The following is a 17,644-nucleotide window of genomic DNA, read 5'->3' as shown; positions in this document are numbered from 1 at the left end:
TGAGCCAGGCTCTCCCCTTTGATCAGCGCTTCAGTTGCTTGGTGTGGTGTCTGTAGATGTAGGTAGAAGAGAGAGGAAGAGGACGGCAAATGTCTCTCCCTTTGATCATGTTCTGTCTTCCCTCTTGGCTTTGCTGCCCCCCTTCAGAGTCAGGTGAGCATTACCTCATCACAGTCCCAAACTGACCAAAGAAGGGAGGGTGACTCACTCGAGAGTCCAACAAATCCTTTGTTGTTGCCTAAGCCAGTGTCCTTTGTTCTTGTGAGGCTGGGCTGGGTTTGTCCCATACATGCCCTGATGAGGTGTGAACTGCCCCTCTGCTTCTGTATAGTTTTTGCCTGGGCTTGCTTTAAGCCATGAGGACACGTTTTCAGCCTCATAACTATATACATGAAATTATAACCTAGAACATTACTATAACATAACTATAACAATGTTCAGTGCATCATGAGCCTTCTGAAGACACCCAATATGACAAACTTAGCATTAGATACCACACAATCATATTACAAGGACGAACATGGGAGTGTAGAGTGTTCCCACGAGTTACAGAATGTAACAGTGTCCTGTATTGCCAAGCCCAGTCCTGGACAATACAAGTTTTTATAAAGTCAGTTATATCTTTAATAGAATCAATATGCACACAACTTGCCACCCCAAATGGAGCATTTAAACTTCACTATAAACACACTAGATTAGAGAAAACAATAAAACAATTATATTACTTACAAAGATAGATTTTAAATGAGTACAAGTAATGAGGCATAAAGGCCAGAGATGATTACAAGAAAAACAAAGATAGAAGGCAACTGGTACCTCACTTAACCAACTATATTAAATTCAAAGCAAAGTTTTCTCATCACATGCTTTCAGCAGTCTTACTGACCAAACTTCTTAGGTCACAACCTCTTTTCCCAGAATCCAACAAATGCTTCCTTTGTCACCTCAGGTGCCATGAATGTGATGTGCAGGAAAAGAGAAAGGGGTGCCTTGAGGGCATTTGTCCCTCCTTTTTATAGTGTCAGTCCCCCTCTTGAAAGACATTTCCAGCTTAGTATCTGGAGACAAAAGGTCTATGTTCCCTGATGCTTTTTTCTCACCTGTTTGAGCTTCCTTTGTCTCCCTTTCCTGCTTGATGACTCTGTTTACTGCTTAAGTGCAAATCAAGCTGAGCACACATTCCTTTGTTTTGATCAGACATGTTTGCCAACTTCTGCTTGGGAGGGCTATGCTTTGGAACATGGAACATGAATCTGATTTACGTTTCCTAGCCAGTTTTCGATACAAAACAATACTTTGCCTCCTATTTCTTGTCAAAGGCCTTCTCTATAAGTATATTGATGCATTAAACAATTCTAAGAGACTACTGAGACTCAATTTGCCTTTGCTAAATTCATGTTGGTTACACCAGATTAAGTTTAGTATTTTATACATCTTATTTCATGATTACTCAGTTAACAATACGTTTTCTGAAATGGTAAATATAATTGTAGAAAGTCTTAAGAACACTAATACTATGATCCATTTATTATTGCTAACCATCCTCCTATGAATGATATTTTCTATTAGATGGTATTAAAGCTATGTACCAATGACCATTTTGGCTGTTTTGCCTCTATTCATCATTGTATGCAGTGTTGTTGTATCTGAGTCAGTCCCAGGATATTAGAGAGGCACGGTGGGTGAAGTAATATCTTTCATTGGACCCACTTCTGTTGGTGAGAGAGACAAGCTTTTGAATGAGAAAATTTTTGATATAAATAATTGATTTTAATCTTGTTTACATTTGTACTTTTGATATTTTCCTAAAAAAAAAAAAGAGTGATTCACATTGATTGGTAACCATTAAAATATGTTGATTTGCAATTAAATATAGCCCTTTACATTACATTTGGTGCTTCGTTTGCTAACCAGGAGGATACACTAGATGTATATACATTTAAATAATTATATAGCTTTACTTCTACTTAGTCAGATTCTTATTTTTTTTACCATTTTTATGATGTTAGAAAATGGCGAATGATGCATTTCTTACTTACTAGATGATTTTTTTTAAATTTGTGATTTGTGTCAAGCTCTACTTGGGTGGAAATATGAATTTAATTAAACATACACAAAACATTTTAAATTTGTTTTATTGGTTGAATAAAACGAATATGCTGGATACATAAGAATAAGTGTATAAAAAGTTGATCAAAACATGTTCTGCATTTTAAAATGATTTATTAAACGATGTATCATATGTAATTAGTGAATTGAACTGATTGTTTATGGTCACCACTGCCCTTCAATATTTTAGAATAGTGGATCTCATCCTCTCACATCTAATTTTTAATTCATAGATTGGAAAGGGAAAACAAGCTTTCCTGTATTTTCAACTCTCAGTTGGTCTCTTAACTTTGAACTCATTGAACTGAACTAGTTAAATAAACTGAAATGAAGAAAATATTCTCTCCGCACCTGCAAAAGAGGTTACCACTGTCAAAAACTCATTTAACACTTCAACAAATCTGGTTCTACGTCTTTAGCCAGTGACTTCCTCCAGTTCAGTGGTTTGACTTCCTTCAAAATGTCAACAGCAAACATGTACTGCTTAATATTATTTTTAATTTAATCTACATTATTTTAATAGAGTATAGTAAGTTTGGGCCTTAATATAGATTGCCATTGTTTCAAATGTAATTTTAATAGGTTTATTTTAAAAAATAAACCAGTATTTAATTTAAATGAAAAAAAATCTGTTTTTTAAATCATTCATTTTATGCACCCTGTCCAGGAGCAAAAAATGCTGACCTTGAATCCAATAGACAGGACATAGCTTCTGTAAGCCTGCCTTGTGAAATTCTCCTTCTCTTCACCACACAAGTGCTGGATAGCTTCAGGGATGGGCCTGTTCCTCATCCTGGGTAACATGAGCTTAATCCAGGTGGTCTATTAATGGTGGCTCATATGAAGACTCTCCTGACTTTATCTGAGTTACTCTTGATTTCAAACCAATATGAATGAGAAATGAATCAGGCCAATGAGTGTTTTGGTCTCAACAACTTTAATTGTCCAAATACTACCCTGTTCACTACTACAGACAGCTAATAAACTATGAACTTGCTAACATTTTCAACCCATATAGCCCTAGGAATTAGGCTCCAAACCTCAACCATAGACACTACCTGGAAGAGCTTGATTATCAAAGGTGTCGAGCACCTGCAGCTGCCATAGTCATCATTAGGAGCTGGGGTGCTCAGCACCTTTCAAAAATCAGCCCATTACTATTTAGGTGATTGAATATGAATGTAAGAGCCTAAATTCTGGCCTGTTTCTTTATCAGGAAATGAACAAACTACTAAGATGAGTAACCTCCAAAGGAGAGATCCAGCTCATGCTGTATTCATTGAAAGTAATATTTTGAACAGTTTCCAATTGTAATTCAAATAAATTGACAAAATCCAAGTAGGCACAAGTGTCAATTCAGCTTGTCAGTACCTTTTTATGGTCTTAATAAGTAACAGATGATGAGAGGGTCTTATGGGATAACTCACATTGTTATCCCGTTTGCTAACATGTCTTAATAACAACTGTCAAAACTCCAAATCTGAAATCAATCTCATGGGAGAACTTCACAAATACATCAGTACTTTGATACACATATACTCAGAATGTGCCTTCTCTTTTCATGAACAGATGCCTGCATGTGGTGGAAGCTACTTGCTGCAGGCTGGTGAGACACCTACAACCATGTAATGCCTCTATCTAATGTCATTGATGTATGACAGCCAATTGACTGACCATGTCCAAATGGCAGGACAAATAAGGTCACAAACACAATTCACTGAGAGTCAACAGGGGGAAATACAGCCCCAAAAGATGAGCAGCTACCATTAATTGTCTTTCTTAAACAAGTACTACTTACACTGCTTCACAGCCTACTTTGCATGAGGAAAATTATGACAGTTCATTCCATATTGATTCAGTGAGAAATTATGTCCATCTGTCCAGTATAACCCACCAATGTGTCTTTTAAAAAATGTTTAAATAAAGTTAAGTATCTGTTTAATCACTGAGTCTATCTGCATCTCAGAGTTCCTGTCTGCATAAGCTGTTTACTGATGAGGCTGGGGGAAACAGAACTCTATTCCATCTAGAAAGAAGTGGTTGATAATGCCATTTGGAAAGTGTTACTGGAGAACAGTTAAGACTCAGCATGTGATTTTGGATGAAGATGCAGAAAATTGTTTAATCTCTGTGCACGTTTTTGGGCTAGAACCACACAGGAACCATACCAACTGGACACCAATGACTGTTATCTATCCTGGGTTAGCTTTGGTGTGATGTATTGCCAGGATGTTAGCGGCTCTCTGAACTGCTAACACTGCTGGGTTTTATCTACTGCACTGACTCTGATGTGACACACAAACACATGGACTCCCTGGAAACATGATTCTGAGGTAATAGCTTGAGAAACGTGATATGCATTGTTATGCCATGCTGTAGGTGCTATTTCAATACTTTGTAAAACAACCCATGTGTCTGGCTAATAGCATTGTTTAGTGCATTTATTTATTTCCATTTATCTTTGGGTTTGTGATTTTTCCTGTTTTTTCTGTGCTATGCCAATGAGCTTTGATTTTATTCAAGATATAGTATTTGGAACCTGAGGCAAAGATTAATGTGGGGAACTTAAATGAAAAAGACCTCAGTTCTAACCCCTGAGATTGATGAATGAAAATTATGGTCATGAATGAAGGAAGCTGGAAGTCCCTTTCTCAAACATTGTTGAAAATGTGTGAACTAAAAAGGGCCAAACCACCTGAAGGATTCAATACACCGTTACAGTCTTCTTAAAGAATTCCAAGCAAATTGCGAGGTAAGTGTCTTATGAAACGATTTTTTTTAGGACAAAGTGTAAGTAAAATAAAATAATATTAATTCAAAGCCACAAATGATATTTATAGAAAATTAACCCAACAATGGTTGTCTGGCTATACCAAAAGAAGGACAGGACACATTTGACATGGATTTAATCAGACCGCAACACTATTATTAGATGTCTGGGACTACCCAGCAGATAAAAGTGTACAGTGCAGGTAACCCCTATGTTTATTCCATAATTACCCGGGGGACTTTTACCAGCTCCCTCCTTTTTTTCCACCCACGTCCCTCCAGCAAATCCATTGCCAGGACCTTACCTTACCTTATCCACTGCCCCCCTCATAGGAGGATTAAGGTGGGCTATAATAATTGGGGTTGGCCCCCTGCCATACCAATCACAGGAGTCCCCAACTGCCCCCCGGTTTGCTTCTTTACCAAACATCTCTTTTTAAGTCCTTTTCCAAGCCATTTATCCAGTTGTATAGCTTTCCTATGGAGTACCTGCACTGGACATCCACCCTACACTTAAATAAAGATTAGAAACTATTGTCTCAGTACTCATTTTTGTAGAATGAAACAGAAATGTTATTTTTTTCTCAGGTTCTCGCAAAATTCCTTTGAAGACTGATCTCAGTATAGAACTAAGCAAGAGCGAAATGAGAAGGTAATTTTAACACAAAGCCATAATCATATAAACACATGAACACCAAATGCTTCTGGTAAAACAGGCTACATAGAATAAATCCATGTGCACGGTCATAAATATAAAGGGAAGGGTAACCATCTTTCTGTATACAGTGCTACAAAATCCCTCCTGGCCAGAGGCAAAGTCCTTTTACCTGTAAAGGGTTAAGAAGCTCAGGTAACCTGGCTGGCACCTGACCCAAAATGACCAATGAGGGGACAAGATACATTCAAATCTGGAGGGGGGGGGGAAGGCTTTTGTCTCTCTGTGTGATACCTTTGCCGGGAACAGATCAAAGATGCAAGCCCTCCAACTTCTGTAAAGCTAGTAAGTAATCTAGCTAGAAAATGTGTTAGGTTTTCTTTGTTTTGGCTTGTGAAATTCACTGTGCTGGAGGAATATGTATTCCTGTTTTTGTGTCTTTTTGTAACTTAAGGTTTTGCCTAGAGGGAATCTCTATGTTTTGAATCTGACTGCCTGTAAGATTATCTTCCATTCTGATCTTACAGAGTTGTTCTCTTATCTTTTTTTGTTCTTCTAATAAAGTTCTGTTTTTTTAAGAATCTGATTGGGTATTTTGGGTCTTAAAAAATCCAAGGCTGGTTTGTGCTCATCTTGTTTATTCTCAAGCCTCCCCAGGAAAGGGGGTGTAAGGACTTACTGAACAAAACTGAAATGGATCGGCTATTCATGTCCATAGCAAATAGGAGAAGACATCTGGAAAGAAAGACAAAACGGTGAACAAAATCTTCTGGAGATCTGAGCCAAGTTTTCTGAAATTGGATAGAGAGTAACAAAGACCAAACTATAGTAAGCGTGACAAAAATTATCAGCTTGCTTCCCCCTGAAGAATACTCAGTTCAGTCAAAAGGGGGGGGGGGAAGAAAAGGTTTAATAAATGAAAAGTATGTCACTTATTGCAAATAAAACTATTGTAATAAGATAACCAAAACAACATTGAAAAATATCAAATTTTAAGATTTCAGAACTTCTCATTAGTTATTTCTCTTCATGGTGATGACGTTTGTTCTAAACACTTTTATTGATAACTATTGTTTTACATTGTGACCAGGGTGTAAATGACTTACAAGAATTGTGTGACACATTGTATAACCCTGTAGCATCACAAGTTACTTTCCTAGTTTATAATTTAGACATTACAGTGGTTGCATTTCAAATGTTTTTGCCAATTTGAAAGTTTTTACCAGTTTGAGAGATTTACTATACCTATACTGAGAGAGAGACTTTTAGAACTGGTAAAAAGTTTCAAAATAAACTGGAAGTAAATCCACAGTATGTATATTGTTAGCATTTTCCACAAATCATAAGAAGAGATGATCAACTCTAAATATATCACTTCGTTACAACAATTTGTCTCTCATGTAGAAGATTTCCATCTGAAAAGCAGGCAATTGAAACAAACACATTATTCAGGCAGCTGTTTTGTCAAAAAAAATTCAGTTTGTTTTGCCACTCAGATCCAATGCTGAATAGCACTGAGGGCAGTACTGTAGGTTCTGAGTGCAGGATGAATCCCTTTGTAACACATCATAAGAGAGCCTGCCTCTGCACTGAAGCCTGCTTCCTGCAGTTGTTTTGCTATTTCCTCTACATCCCAATGCCCCTCTTCCTGGTTGGCCAGTAAGTGGTTGATAAGGTGAGGGTAGAACACAGTGGATATGCACTTTACCACTAATTTTGCATTCAGGAGCAAGGAAAGAATTTCAGAATCACAGCTGGAACCATCAATCTGCAAAGAAAGAAAAATACACAAAAATGAAGACTGAGTTATTGGTTACATCCATAGATTTTTTTTTAAGGCCACAAGGGACCAAGACCATTATAATCATCAACCATGACCTCCTCCAATATGCTTTTTAGTTGTGAAGCAGCAATGGTAGGATGTTCTCCATAGCTTAATAGCAATAGTGATATATACTTTTACACATCCAAGGCAAACCTTTAACAATCATCATTTATTTTATTAATAAAACCGCACAAGTCCTACAGATATACCCATTTCAAACTAAGGAACAAAGAGACTAAATAGAAGGTAGTGCAGAGCTTGAAATAGATTCCCAGTATCTTCCCTATATATATAGAAAACTCCCTTTCTATCTTTACGTTAATAGAAGGATTAACAGAGATTCATATGGGAGATCATAAGGTAAACTATATTTTCTGACACACTGAATTGTGTGCACTATACAGGCAAGTGTCTGAATAGAGCTCAGGACCAGAACCCATAACCAGGCTCAGATTTTCAAAATCCAGAGCACCCAGCAGCTCCCACTGTGGCATGCAATAGGGACGGAGTTCTTTTGAAAATTGCGCCTATATCTGTATGGACAATGCTACAGGATTAAGTTTTTAAATTCAATTTTAGCTAATTTAGAAGATAAATCAGATCTAAGCTCCCAGAAAAACAACACTGCTTTAATGGCATAAAGTGTCTTACGTCTCCAATGTCCAGAAAAAAATTAACAAGCAACAGAAATGAACCTTGTAAGAAGTATGTAGAAATCGTCTTTCTTTCAATGCATTCCATCAGATAAAATATGAACAAACCAATTAAACTGTTTAATAAATAATGAGTGATTTCCTGACCAGACTTTTTTTTTTTTTAAATTCCATCTCCCTTATACTCAACTTTGGTCCCACTTTCCAGAATAACTGTCCACTATATTTTGATGGCTGGCAGAGCAGGAAGTGTTAATGGAACTCATATTGTCATCTGAAGTCATCTGGTACAGCAGCACAGCTCTCCCACTGGTCAGCATATGTAGCTGAATCTATGACATCTTGGAGACATATGGCAACTTATCTCTAGGCAATTTTTGACTCAACCAGCATCATAAATCATTGCATCCTGATTTTTCAGGACAACATCCAACATTTTCTTGCCTATCATTTTCTGATTGTCTTTTTTGTCTCTAGCTATACAGCTGAAGCAGCTCAGGGCTTACCTTCTCAGTGTTTTGGTTAAACTGGCAGGTTGAATTCCCCCCGTCCCGCCCCTCTAAAGCATCAGGATGGACATTTCTTGGTTATATCCCAATTCCCTATTTCATCATTTCACTTCCATTTCTCAGACGATAGGGGGAAATCACCAGCTCTGAGCCTCTGTCTGGGAGATTAAATATATCTCTGGTCCGGTGAGCCAAAAACCAAACTTAGTGGCTAAGGACAGGTCTATACTACCACTTAAGTCGATCTAACTTGCATCGCTCAGGGGTGTGAAAAAGACACCCTTGTGAGCAACGCAAGTTACAGTGACCTAAGTACTGTCCACACTGCCGCTATGTCAGCAGGAGACGCTCTCCCACCAATATAGCTTCCGCCTCTCGTGGAGGTGGAGTAATTATACTGATGGAGAGTGATGGGAGAGTGCTCTCCTGGCACAGAGCAGTGGTCCCAAAACTTTTTACTGCGGGCCCCCCCTTACCCCTCTCTGCTCCCCCCTCCCCCCTCTGGAGCTAGGATTGGGGCCGAAGCTCTGGGAGGGAGAGGGGGGGAGACGACCTGGACAGGCTGGCAGCCTCGCCTGGGCCCCAGCTGCCCTCACACGAACATTCCTCCCTGCCAGTTTGGGGACCCCGGCATGGAGAGTCTTCACCAAACATGGAAAAGTGGCACAGCCGCAAGTAGTGCTTCTAGTGCAGACCTGCCCTTAGACATCGCCGTTTCTCACACCACAGCGGCTACACTGAGATGTTCATTACATATGCAGAGGAGCATGAAGAATTCAAAAGAAACCTATGCTGGATCCTACTGCTCTTGAAGTCAGTGGGAGAGCTGCCACTGACTTCAACAGGGATGAGACTGAGCCCTAACTGATGAAACCACACAAGTTATTTTAGAATGAAGAACTTTGTTATCTTTAGATCCTTTCACCCTTATAAATGTAAGCATCTCTCTCTTGTTAAAGAGGTGGTGGGAGAAGACAGCATGGTGCTTTATCTTTATGTAGGACACAGAAAAACGTGCAAGAATAATTTGTTGCTCCTTTTTAAAAGTAGAACAGTTTTCCCAACCTCTCTTTCTTTTTTTAAAACACAGGAAAAGAGAGAAAATATAAAGCATGTCAGCATGCCGAGAATGTTCATTTGATGAACCATACTTCTTAGATAATAGGCTCCAGGTATCACTACCTTCTTTCTTTGAATTTGCCTTAAAAATTACCCTTTATTATTATCGGTTTATTAACTAACTTCCCTCCCTTAGGGACTTTAGGGAGTCTTGGAGGGGAAATGATGGATTTTTCAAGATAAAATGGAGGACAGGAGTCCTGATCAACAAAGATTTTTTCTAACCAGCAGAGGAGTGAAGATCTGGAACAGCTTTCCAAGGGGAGCAGGGGGGCAAAAACCCTAACTTCTTTTAAAAAACCTAACTTCTTTTAAGACTGAACTTGATACATTTATTGAGGGAATTGTATGATGAGATCACAAACAATGGAATATGGCCCATCTGTGATTGCTATTAGCAAATATCTCCGGACGGGCAAAGATAGGACACTGGGGGGGTGGGGGGGGGGGAGCTCTGAGTTACAACAGACAATTTCTTCCCAGGTGTTTGCCTGGCAGGTCTTTCCCACATGCTCAGGGTCTAACTCATCATGATATCTGGTTGGGAAGGAATTCCCCCCCAAGTCAGATTTGCAGAGACCCTGGTGGTCTTCTTGTGCAGCATGGGGCATGGGCCACTCATTGAACTAAGGCTGTCACTTTATTGCAGTTAACACCTACAATTAACTGAAAACCAAATTAACACATTCTTTTTTTAATGGTGTTAATCCCATATCTCTGGGCAGGGAGGGAGACAGGCACCAGCTGCGGAGGACCTGACAGTGTCCAGTCAGGTGCAGTAACCCAATCCCCTTTGGGAGGGTGGGAAAACAAGAGGAGAGGAGAGGAAGTGGTTCCTATTCCAGCTCTGGCTGAGAGGTAGGGATCCTGACCTGCTGTACCCCGTTGCCCCTGGCCTGCCCCTTGCTCCTGGGACTGCCTCTCCCCTCATGCTGTGCCCTATTGTCCCTGACTGGCCCCTCATTCTTGGGGCAAAGCCCCTCCTCCCCCAGCTGTGACCACTGCCCATGGCCAGCCCCTTGCTCCGGGAACCAACTCCCCCCTGCCTCCCCATGCACTGTGCCTGAATGTCCCCCCGGCAGGCCCCTTGCTCACCCCCCACCATGCCCCCAACCGGCCTCTTATTCCGGGGATCAACCTTCCCCACACCATGCCCCATTGCGCCCAGCCGGCCCTTTGCTACAGTGACTGACTCCCTCCTCCCGTCGTGCTGTGCACCCTTGTCCCCAACCAGCAACTTGCTCTGAGGACGGACACCCACCCTGCCCTCCCCATGCTGTGCCCCATTGCCCCTGGACAGCCCCTCGCTCTGGGGGGTACCCCATAGAGAACAGGTGCATGGCAAGCTCAACCTCTTGCCACCAACCTCTCCTCCCCGCCACATGCCGAATTCCTGAGGTAAAATCCATATCCTCCCTTGCAAACAAGGGTTTGCTCAGTTAAGGGGAGCCCACCGAGCTCAGTAAAAGGAGGCAAGCCCCAGTACCAGTAATCACCATTCCAGAAGCAGCATCAAGGCATCTCTCTCACCCTCCTCCCGCACAAGTCATTGCTTGCTCCCTACCCCAGCCTCCCCAAATACTAAATGAAGATTTCTAAGGTTAAACTTTCTTCCTCTTTTGACAGGAGGTGAGCCTGGCGAGCTCAGAAACCCAACCAAAACAGGAGCAGCACCAAGAATTCACCCTTCTCCTGCACAACTCACACCCCTCCCATCTTCAGAATACTTACTTTCTGAGATAAAAATATCTTACCCCTTCAATAAGCCGAGACTCCCCTAAAGGAGAACAAGAAGTAGGACTAAGTGCACTGGTAGGCTCTAAAGTTTTATATTGTTTTACTTTTGAGTGCCGTTATGTAAAAAAAGAATAATTCCACATTTATAAGTTCAACTTTCATGATAAAAGAGATTGCACTACAGTACTTGTATGAGTTGAACTAAAATACTATTTTATCTTTTTTACAGTGTAAATATTTTTAAAAATATTATATAAAGTGAGCACTGTACACTTTGTATTGTGTTGTAATTTAAATCGATATACTTGAAAATGTATAAAACATCCAAAAATATTTAAATAAATGGTATTCTATTAACAACAGTGCGATTAAAAGGGCAATTAATTTTTTTAATGGCTTGACAGCACTAGTTTGAACTAAAATGGTGGATTCTCTATAACTTTAAGTCTTTACGTCAAGATAGGGGACTTCAGTAACTCAGCCAGAGGTTATGGGCCTACTACAGGAGTGTGTGCGCAAGGTTCTGTGGCCTACAACGTGCAGGAGGTCAGACTACTAGATTATCATGACGGTTCCTTCTGGCTTTCAAGTCTATATGCTACAAATCTCCGAACCTGCATTTCCCTTTTATTTCATTTAGATACAAGTTGTACTTCTCACTGACAGTCTTCTTCACATTGACATCTTTAAAATACATTTTTTTTAAATCCTTGGCACATTATCAATCTGTTGCATGAAATTATCTCCATGGATGCAAAGCTAATTATTTCAAAGTACAGTAGTTCTTGTCTTACTCTCTGGAGGAACAATTCTAAGAACATTAAACAATCTGATGAAGTTACCGTCATGGGTTATACCTGAATTTTAGTTTTGTGCTGTGTGGCTCAGAACACTGAGAGAACCACGTCAGCTTGTGGATGTGGTAAGGTGACTAGTTTTCAGGTTTTAAAGACATTTTGGCTGTTAGCGAACAGACATGTCTACATTATAGACATGTAAACATGAATTATTATTTATAATTTGTATTATCGTAGCGTATAGTAGCCCCAGACACGGACTGGGACTCCATTGTGCTAGGCACTGTACAAACACAAAACAAAAACACTGTCCCTGCCCCCAAAAGCTTACCATTTAAATATGAGACAAATACTCCATATGCAATACACACAGACACCTCAGACACATTTATACTGTCAACGTTTTATGGAACACATAGACACATGAAAAATACCCACAAAACTCACAGAAATCAAATAGTCTTGCGAACACCTTAAAGGCAACTGCTAAAATGCACCTACCACCCCACATTAGAACCCATACGGATTATCATCTAACAACTATAACCCAAATTCTCCAAGCTCATCATCAGAAGCAAGTTCCCCACAGACCAGGAAACACTAACTCAGAGTGACACCAGATCCTGCCAGAACAACAGATGAAAAACTTGCAGACATATCTCCACTGCTACGTGATAAATACGCCACCCCCCCGCCCCCACACACACCTTACAAGATCCCTGGATCCTACACATAACTATCACAACATACAGTATACCTTATCCAGTGCACTAAATGTCCCAATAGCAAATACGGGGGTGAAACCAGATAATCACTATGCTCTTGAATGAACTCACACAGGAAAATGATAAGAGAGAAAAACACCACATCACCTGTGGGTGAACACTTTTCACAAAGCAATCGCTCTACAGCTGACCTATCAGTCTTCATCCTCAAAGGAAACATGCACAACACTTTCAAAAGATGAGCCTGGGAGCTTAAATTCATAACTATACTAGACACTAAAAATCAAGGACCAAATAGACACACTGGATTTATGGCATATTAAAACAATCTATAACCCACTAACAACCCCCCTCCCCACACTCCATCTGCCCCTCCTCCCATCCTTTCCTCTCCATGACTGGAGGGGTGTTAACGGGCCACTTCACCTTGAATTATCCCTTGAAATGTGTTAACTACTTATGTTCCTGCCGACATAGGGCTCTTCACACCGGTGTTTATGTCAGTGTGACTTTTCACACCCCGAGCAACATAAATTATGCCGATTTAAGCTGTAGTGTAGACACAGCCTAAGACAGTTTCCCAGACCTGAAGAAGAGTTCTGGGTAAACTCAAAAGCTTCTCTCTTTCACCAAGAGAAGCTGGTCCAATAAAAGATATGACCTCACCTGCCTTATCTCTCTAATGTCCTGGGACCAACTGGACTGCAACAACACTGCCTACAACTACTAAAATACACACTAATTCACCCTTTTTCTGGTGAGAGATCAAGTGTAATATCTCAGTATTGAATTACTTGTAGCTAAAGCAACTGTTTTCCCAACCAAAGCTATGTCATGTTCTTTCATTTAACATATATAAACTGATTTGGTGAATATTTACACAGCAAAATAACAACAACAGTAAGAAAGACATAAAATGCAGGTTTAAATTTAGCAGGCTTTAGTAATCACTGTCAGAGACTGTATACAATGATATCTAGCCTTTATATAGTAAAGTGCTGTACAAATACTAGCTAGTGCACACAGTTCCTCATGAGTATTATGAGTAGTATCATCAATAGTATTAATCCCACTCCATAGCATGCAAAACCAAGAAGCAGTGTAACAAACTCAAGGGCACACAGCGTGACAGGGCAAAGATTAGGACTTGGAGTTCCTGGCTATTACATCTTTAGACCACCCAGTTCATTAAAACAGTCCTATATGGATGCAGGCAATACAACACAAAACATCAAGTGGAGATTCACTAAATATTTGAGGTGAAATAGTGTGTTGCTCTCTGAAAATCTACCCAGGTGCTGTCAAGGACACAGTCCAGAACAGGGGTGGACAGGAATGCCTTTCTCACCTCAGTGGCTTATGGTAGCTCCACCTGGTGTCTATTGGTCAGGTAGATGCTGAGATACATAGTGTTATCAGTGGAAAAAATGTTACCATAAAGAGTGAGGTTTTATCCTTTTCTGTTGATTAATAACATCTAAGCATGCTAGTGACAACATACTATTGCCGATGGTGCATCAGACAGAACAGAATTGTGTTTGTTCTTCCATGTAAGTATTAGTTTTGCACTGTTAGCAAAGGTTAAATGTTGGTTTTGTCCCTGAATTGAACAGGTATGGCTCAAGGACACACAGGGATTAGATCTCTGGAGTAAATTGCTGATATTTTTGCAGTCACTTTTCTGGCCATACACACACTGTTTGAAAAGATTCCAATAAAGAAGAAACTGATAAACCAGGTTGCAAGTCAACAGTCATTAATGAAGGAAGAGGCTAGTTACACAGCTGAAGAGGATCTTAAGGAATATGGAGCTGATTATTTTGGCACAATCACCCAGAATTAGTTGAAAACAAATAACTGTAAATTCCATTTTATTTTCCAAACTTCATTTTTTGTAAATTTTTTGTTACAAAAGGAATAAATTGTTTTGAAATATAAAGGATGTATCCAAGTACATCAACAATGAATATACAATATGTAAGTAGGCTAAATATCAACAGTTATTTTAGACTAACTAGAAAAAACGTTATATTCAAGTGCCACTTTCAACTCAAGTCCCTTGGGTACAGGCAGCATTTTTTGCTGACTACATAGGCTCTCAATCTATGGCTGCTTTACCAGTACAGCTACAGTCAGTCTATAGAATTATTGTACTATAAGGAGTAAATCAGTCTGAACCTTTGCATGCTGACATAAGAAAGACGACAACACTGAAAGTGTTCTCAGAAATAAGCAACCCTTAAAGAGAAGCTCTGAATCCTACTGACATTCATAAACTACTTAACTGGCTATACTAAGATAAAGTTTTTTAAATTATTCATACACCATATTCACTGTGAGGGGGTAGTCTAGTTATTTCTGGTATGTGAAAGATGGAACTGGCAGTTTGCAAAAGGTTACACAATAATAGAGGTGTGCAGTTTCAGAAAAGCTTAAAAAAACTGTCTGTTTTATTGTCGGCAAAGGCTGTACATTCCTAGATCAGCACTTCTGCATCATCCTTTTAACTGTAAACATCCATAAAGCTGTCAGCATCATACAACAAATGACTAAATAATACATCCGTACTAGCAAGCAACTGCTGTATTTTTTTCACAGCCATGTTTGTGAGCTGTGCTCGCAGTATGTCAGGGAATCTGACTATTTCATTTTGCCAGATGGCATATTTCCCTCCCTGTTTAATGTAAATGGGAATTGGCCTTCTGCAACAAATCTGAAAACTAAGTATAGCCAAACCCAATTGCTTGACTACACTTGTGGTTTGTTATTAAAAATATTCAAGAAACCATGTAGCCTAAGTTTAACCAGGTTATTAGTCAAAGACAACAGAACACAACACATAGCAATCTTGCAGCATTCACCTTTGTTTCAAAAATATGCATTTGAGATTATCCATATTAATAGTAGCCCTTTTTACAAGGTAGTGAACATTCTGTACATCACCCAAGCTTTAACAGACAAGTCAATACAAGCTTCTTATCTTGTTTTTCTGTGCTATCCTGTACCTTTCTCTTATCTTTGTTTTGACTACCACATTCCAGGTGTCACTGCAGGCATCCTCTAACTACCCAAGGCATAGTGTTCCTACTATGACAGGTTTTGTATTTCCTCTTACCAAGAGCAAAGGTTAGCTACTGAAAAAAGTTATGGGATATTCCTTAGCATGAGTGAAAAGCATTTTGGGTAAAGCACAATTCAATCTGCAACTATATCACTTATTATACTGTCTACAATATTAATGTAATTGCTCTAATACATAGCATATACGTTGGCTAACAATCGTTTACTAAAATTCCACCTAAAGTAATTATGAGAGTGAAAAATAAAAAGCAGGAGGCATGCTTTCTGGAGTGCAACAAAAACACTTCCAAACACTACAAGATTTACACAGAATAATGGTAGCCTCTTCTGTATGACCTGCTTTTCAAATACTGCCAAGAATCTCTTATAAATGTAACCTTTCAGGCACTGACCAAACCGTACTCCAACTGAAGTGAAGTCAATAGTAAAACTCCCATTGACTTCAATGTGTGAAAGAAATAGGCCTATATGAGAGGCCTAGTGCAGTGGTTCTCAAACCTTTTTTTCACGGACCACTTGAAAATTGCTGAGGGTCTCAGTGGACCACTTAATGATCTTTGCAAATGTTGTTTGTACCGTTAGCTAACTATTGTAAAGCGCTTTGGAGAAAAATGCTGTATATAAAAGAAACAATTAACATTTTTTGTTCTATAAATATAAGCACACAACTCATATTTTAATATCAGTAGTCTTTCCTGTCTAACGCGATGGATGTGCCCTTTCTCCCCTGTCATGGCAGCCCCCGAACTGAGGCTGAGAAGGAGTGGGGGTCTCTCCCTCTCTCCCGCACCACAGCAGACTCCAAGCTCGGGCTGGGAAGGAGGGGGGTCTCTCCCTCGCCTCAGCAGCCACAGAGCTGGGGAAAGTCGCCTCTTTCTCTGGCCACTGCAGCCCTGCACATCTCAAATTCTTCCCACCCCACTTCCCCCTCCCATCTACCCTCTATTTCCCCCCAAGGCCACCACTTCACCTTACATGTGCGTCTTCTCCAGGGTCCAGGCACCTAAATAGGGGAGCCATGCCTGTGCGACTCCACTAATTAGGGGGGGTGGCCATTCATTCTCCCATGTGCAGCAGCCCAGGCGTGCACCTGAGAGGGAACTATCCGCGGACCACCTGAATGGAGCTCGTGAACCACTAGCGGTCCACGGACCACAGTTTGAGAACCACTGGCCTAGTGTATAAACTTCCATTTTCTTTAGTGAATATAAATTGTAATATTTTTTTTTACCTTAAGTGGGACTTATATTAACAGGATCTAAGGCACCTCTGTCTCCTTGCCTTGTTGTAATTTGCCTGAGAGCAAATTACGCCAGAAATCACATCCAGAATGTGTGGAGACTCTGAGGAATCTGGCACTTTCTGCTCCCTCCAATTCAGCTCAAAGGAGTGGGGGTTGAAGCTGCATTCATGAAGTAATCTCCCATTAATCCCATGGTTTTTTATATTTTGGATGTATATCAGACTTGTGGTTTAGTGACCGATATGGTCAAAGAACCACTAGCAAAAGTTGCGGGAGGGAGGCTTTCCAAAGGTCAAGGTTGCCCACCCTTGACCCAGCTTGGACCACATTACTGGGGCACAAGACCTGTGTGTGACACTACACCCAATATTCTTCATAGAAATATTGTTATAGTATGATTATAGCATAACTATGATATGTTT

The 17,644-nt window shown here is 40.1% G+C and overlaps 1 protein-coding gene across 1 annotated transcript in view; it reads right to left on the bottom strand.

Moving 5' to 3' along the window:
* Positions 1 to 2,170: 2,170 nt before the first annotated feature.
* NBAS (NBAS subunit of NRZ tethering complex) overlaps positions 2,171 to 17,644 on the bottom strand; it is a 407,958-nt gene continuing 392,484 nt past the window's right edge. The window contains exon 52 of the mRNA XM_084622071.1: positions 2,171 to 7,301. Coding sequence (XP_084478197.1) covers positions 7,026 to 7,301 — 276 coding nt within the window. The 3' untranslated portion in view covers positions 2,171 to 7,025. The remainder of the gene's footprint in view (positions 7,302 to 17,644) is intronic.

This window comes from Lepidochelys olivacea (assembly GCF_965140295.1).
Source record: "Lepidochelys olivacea isolate rLepOli2 genome assembly, chromosome: 3".
In the NCBI taxonomy this organism is placed as follows: Eukaryota; Metazoa; Chordata; order Testudines; family Cheloniidae; genus Lepidochelys; species Lepidochelys olivacea.
This window is presented reverse-complemented; position numbering and strand designations above follow the sequence as displayed.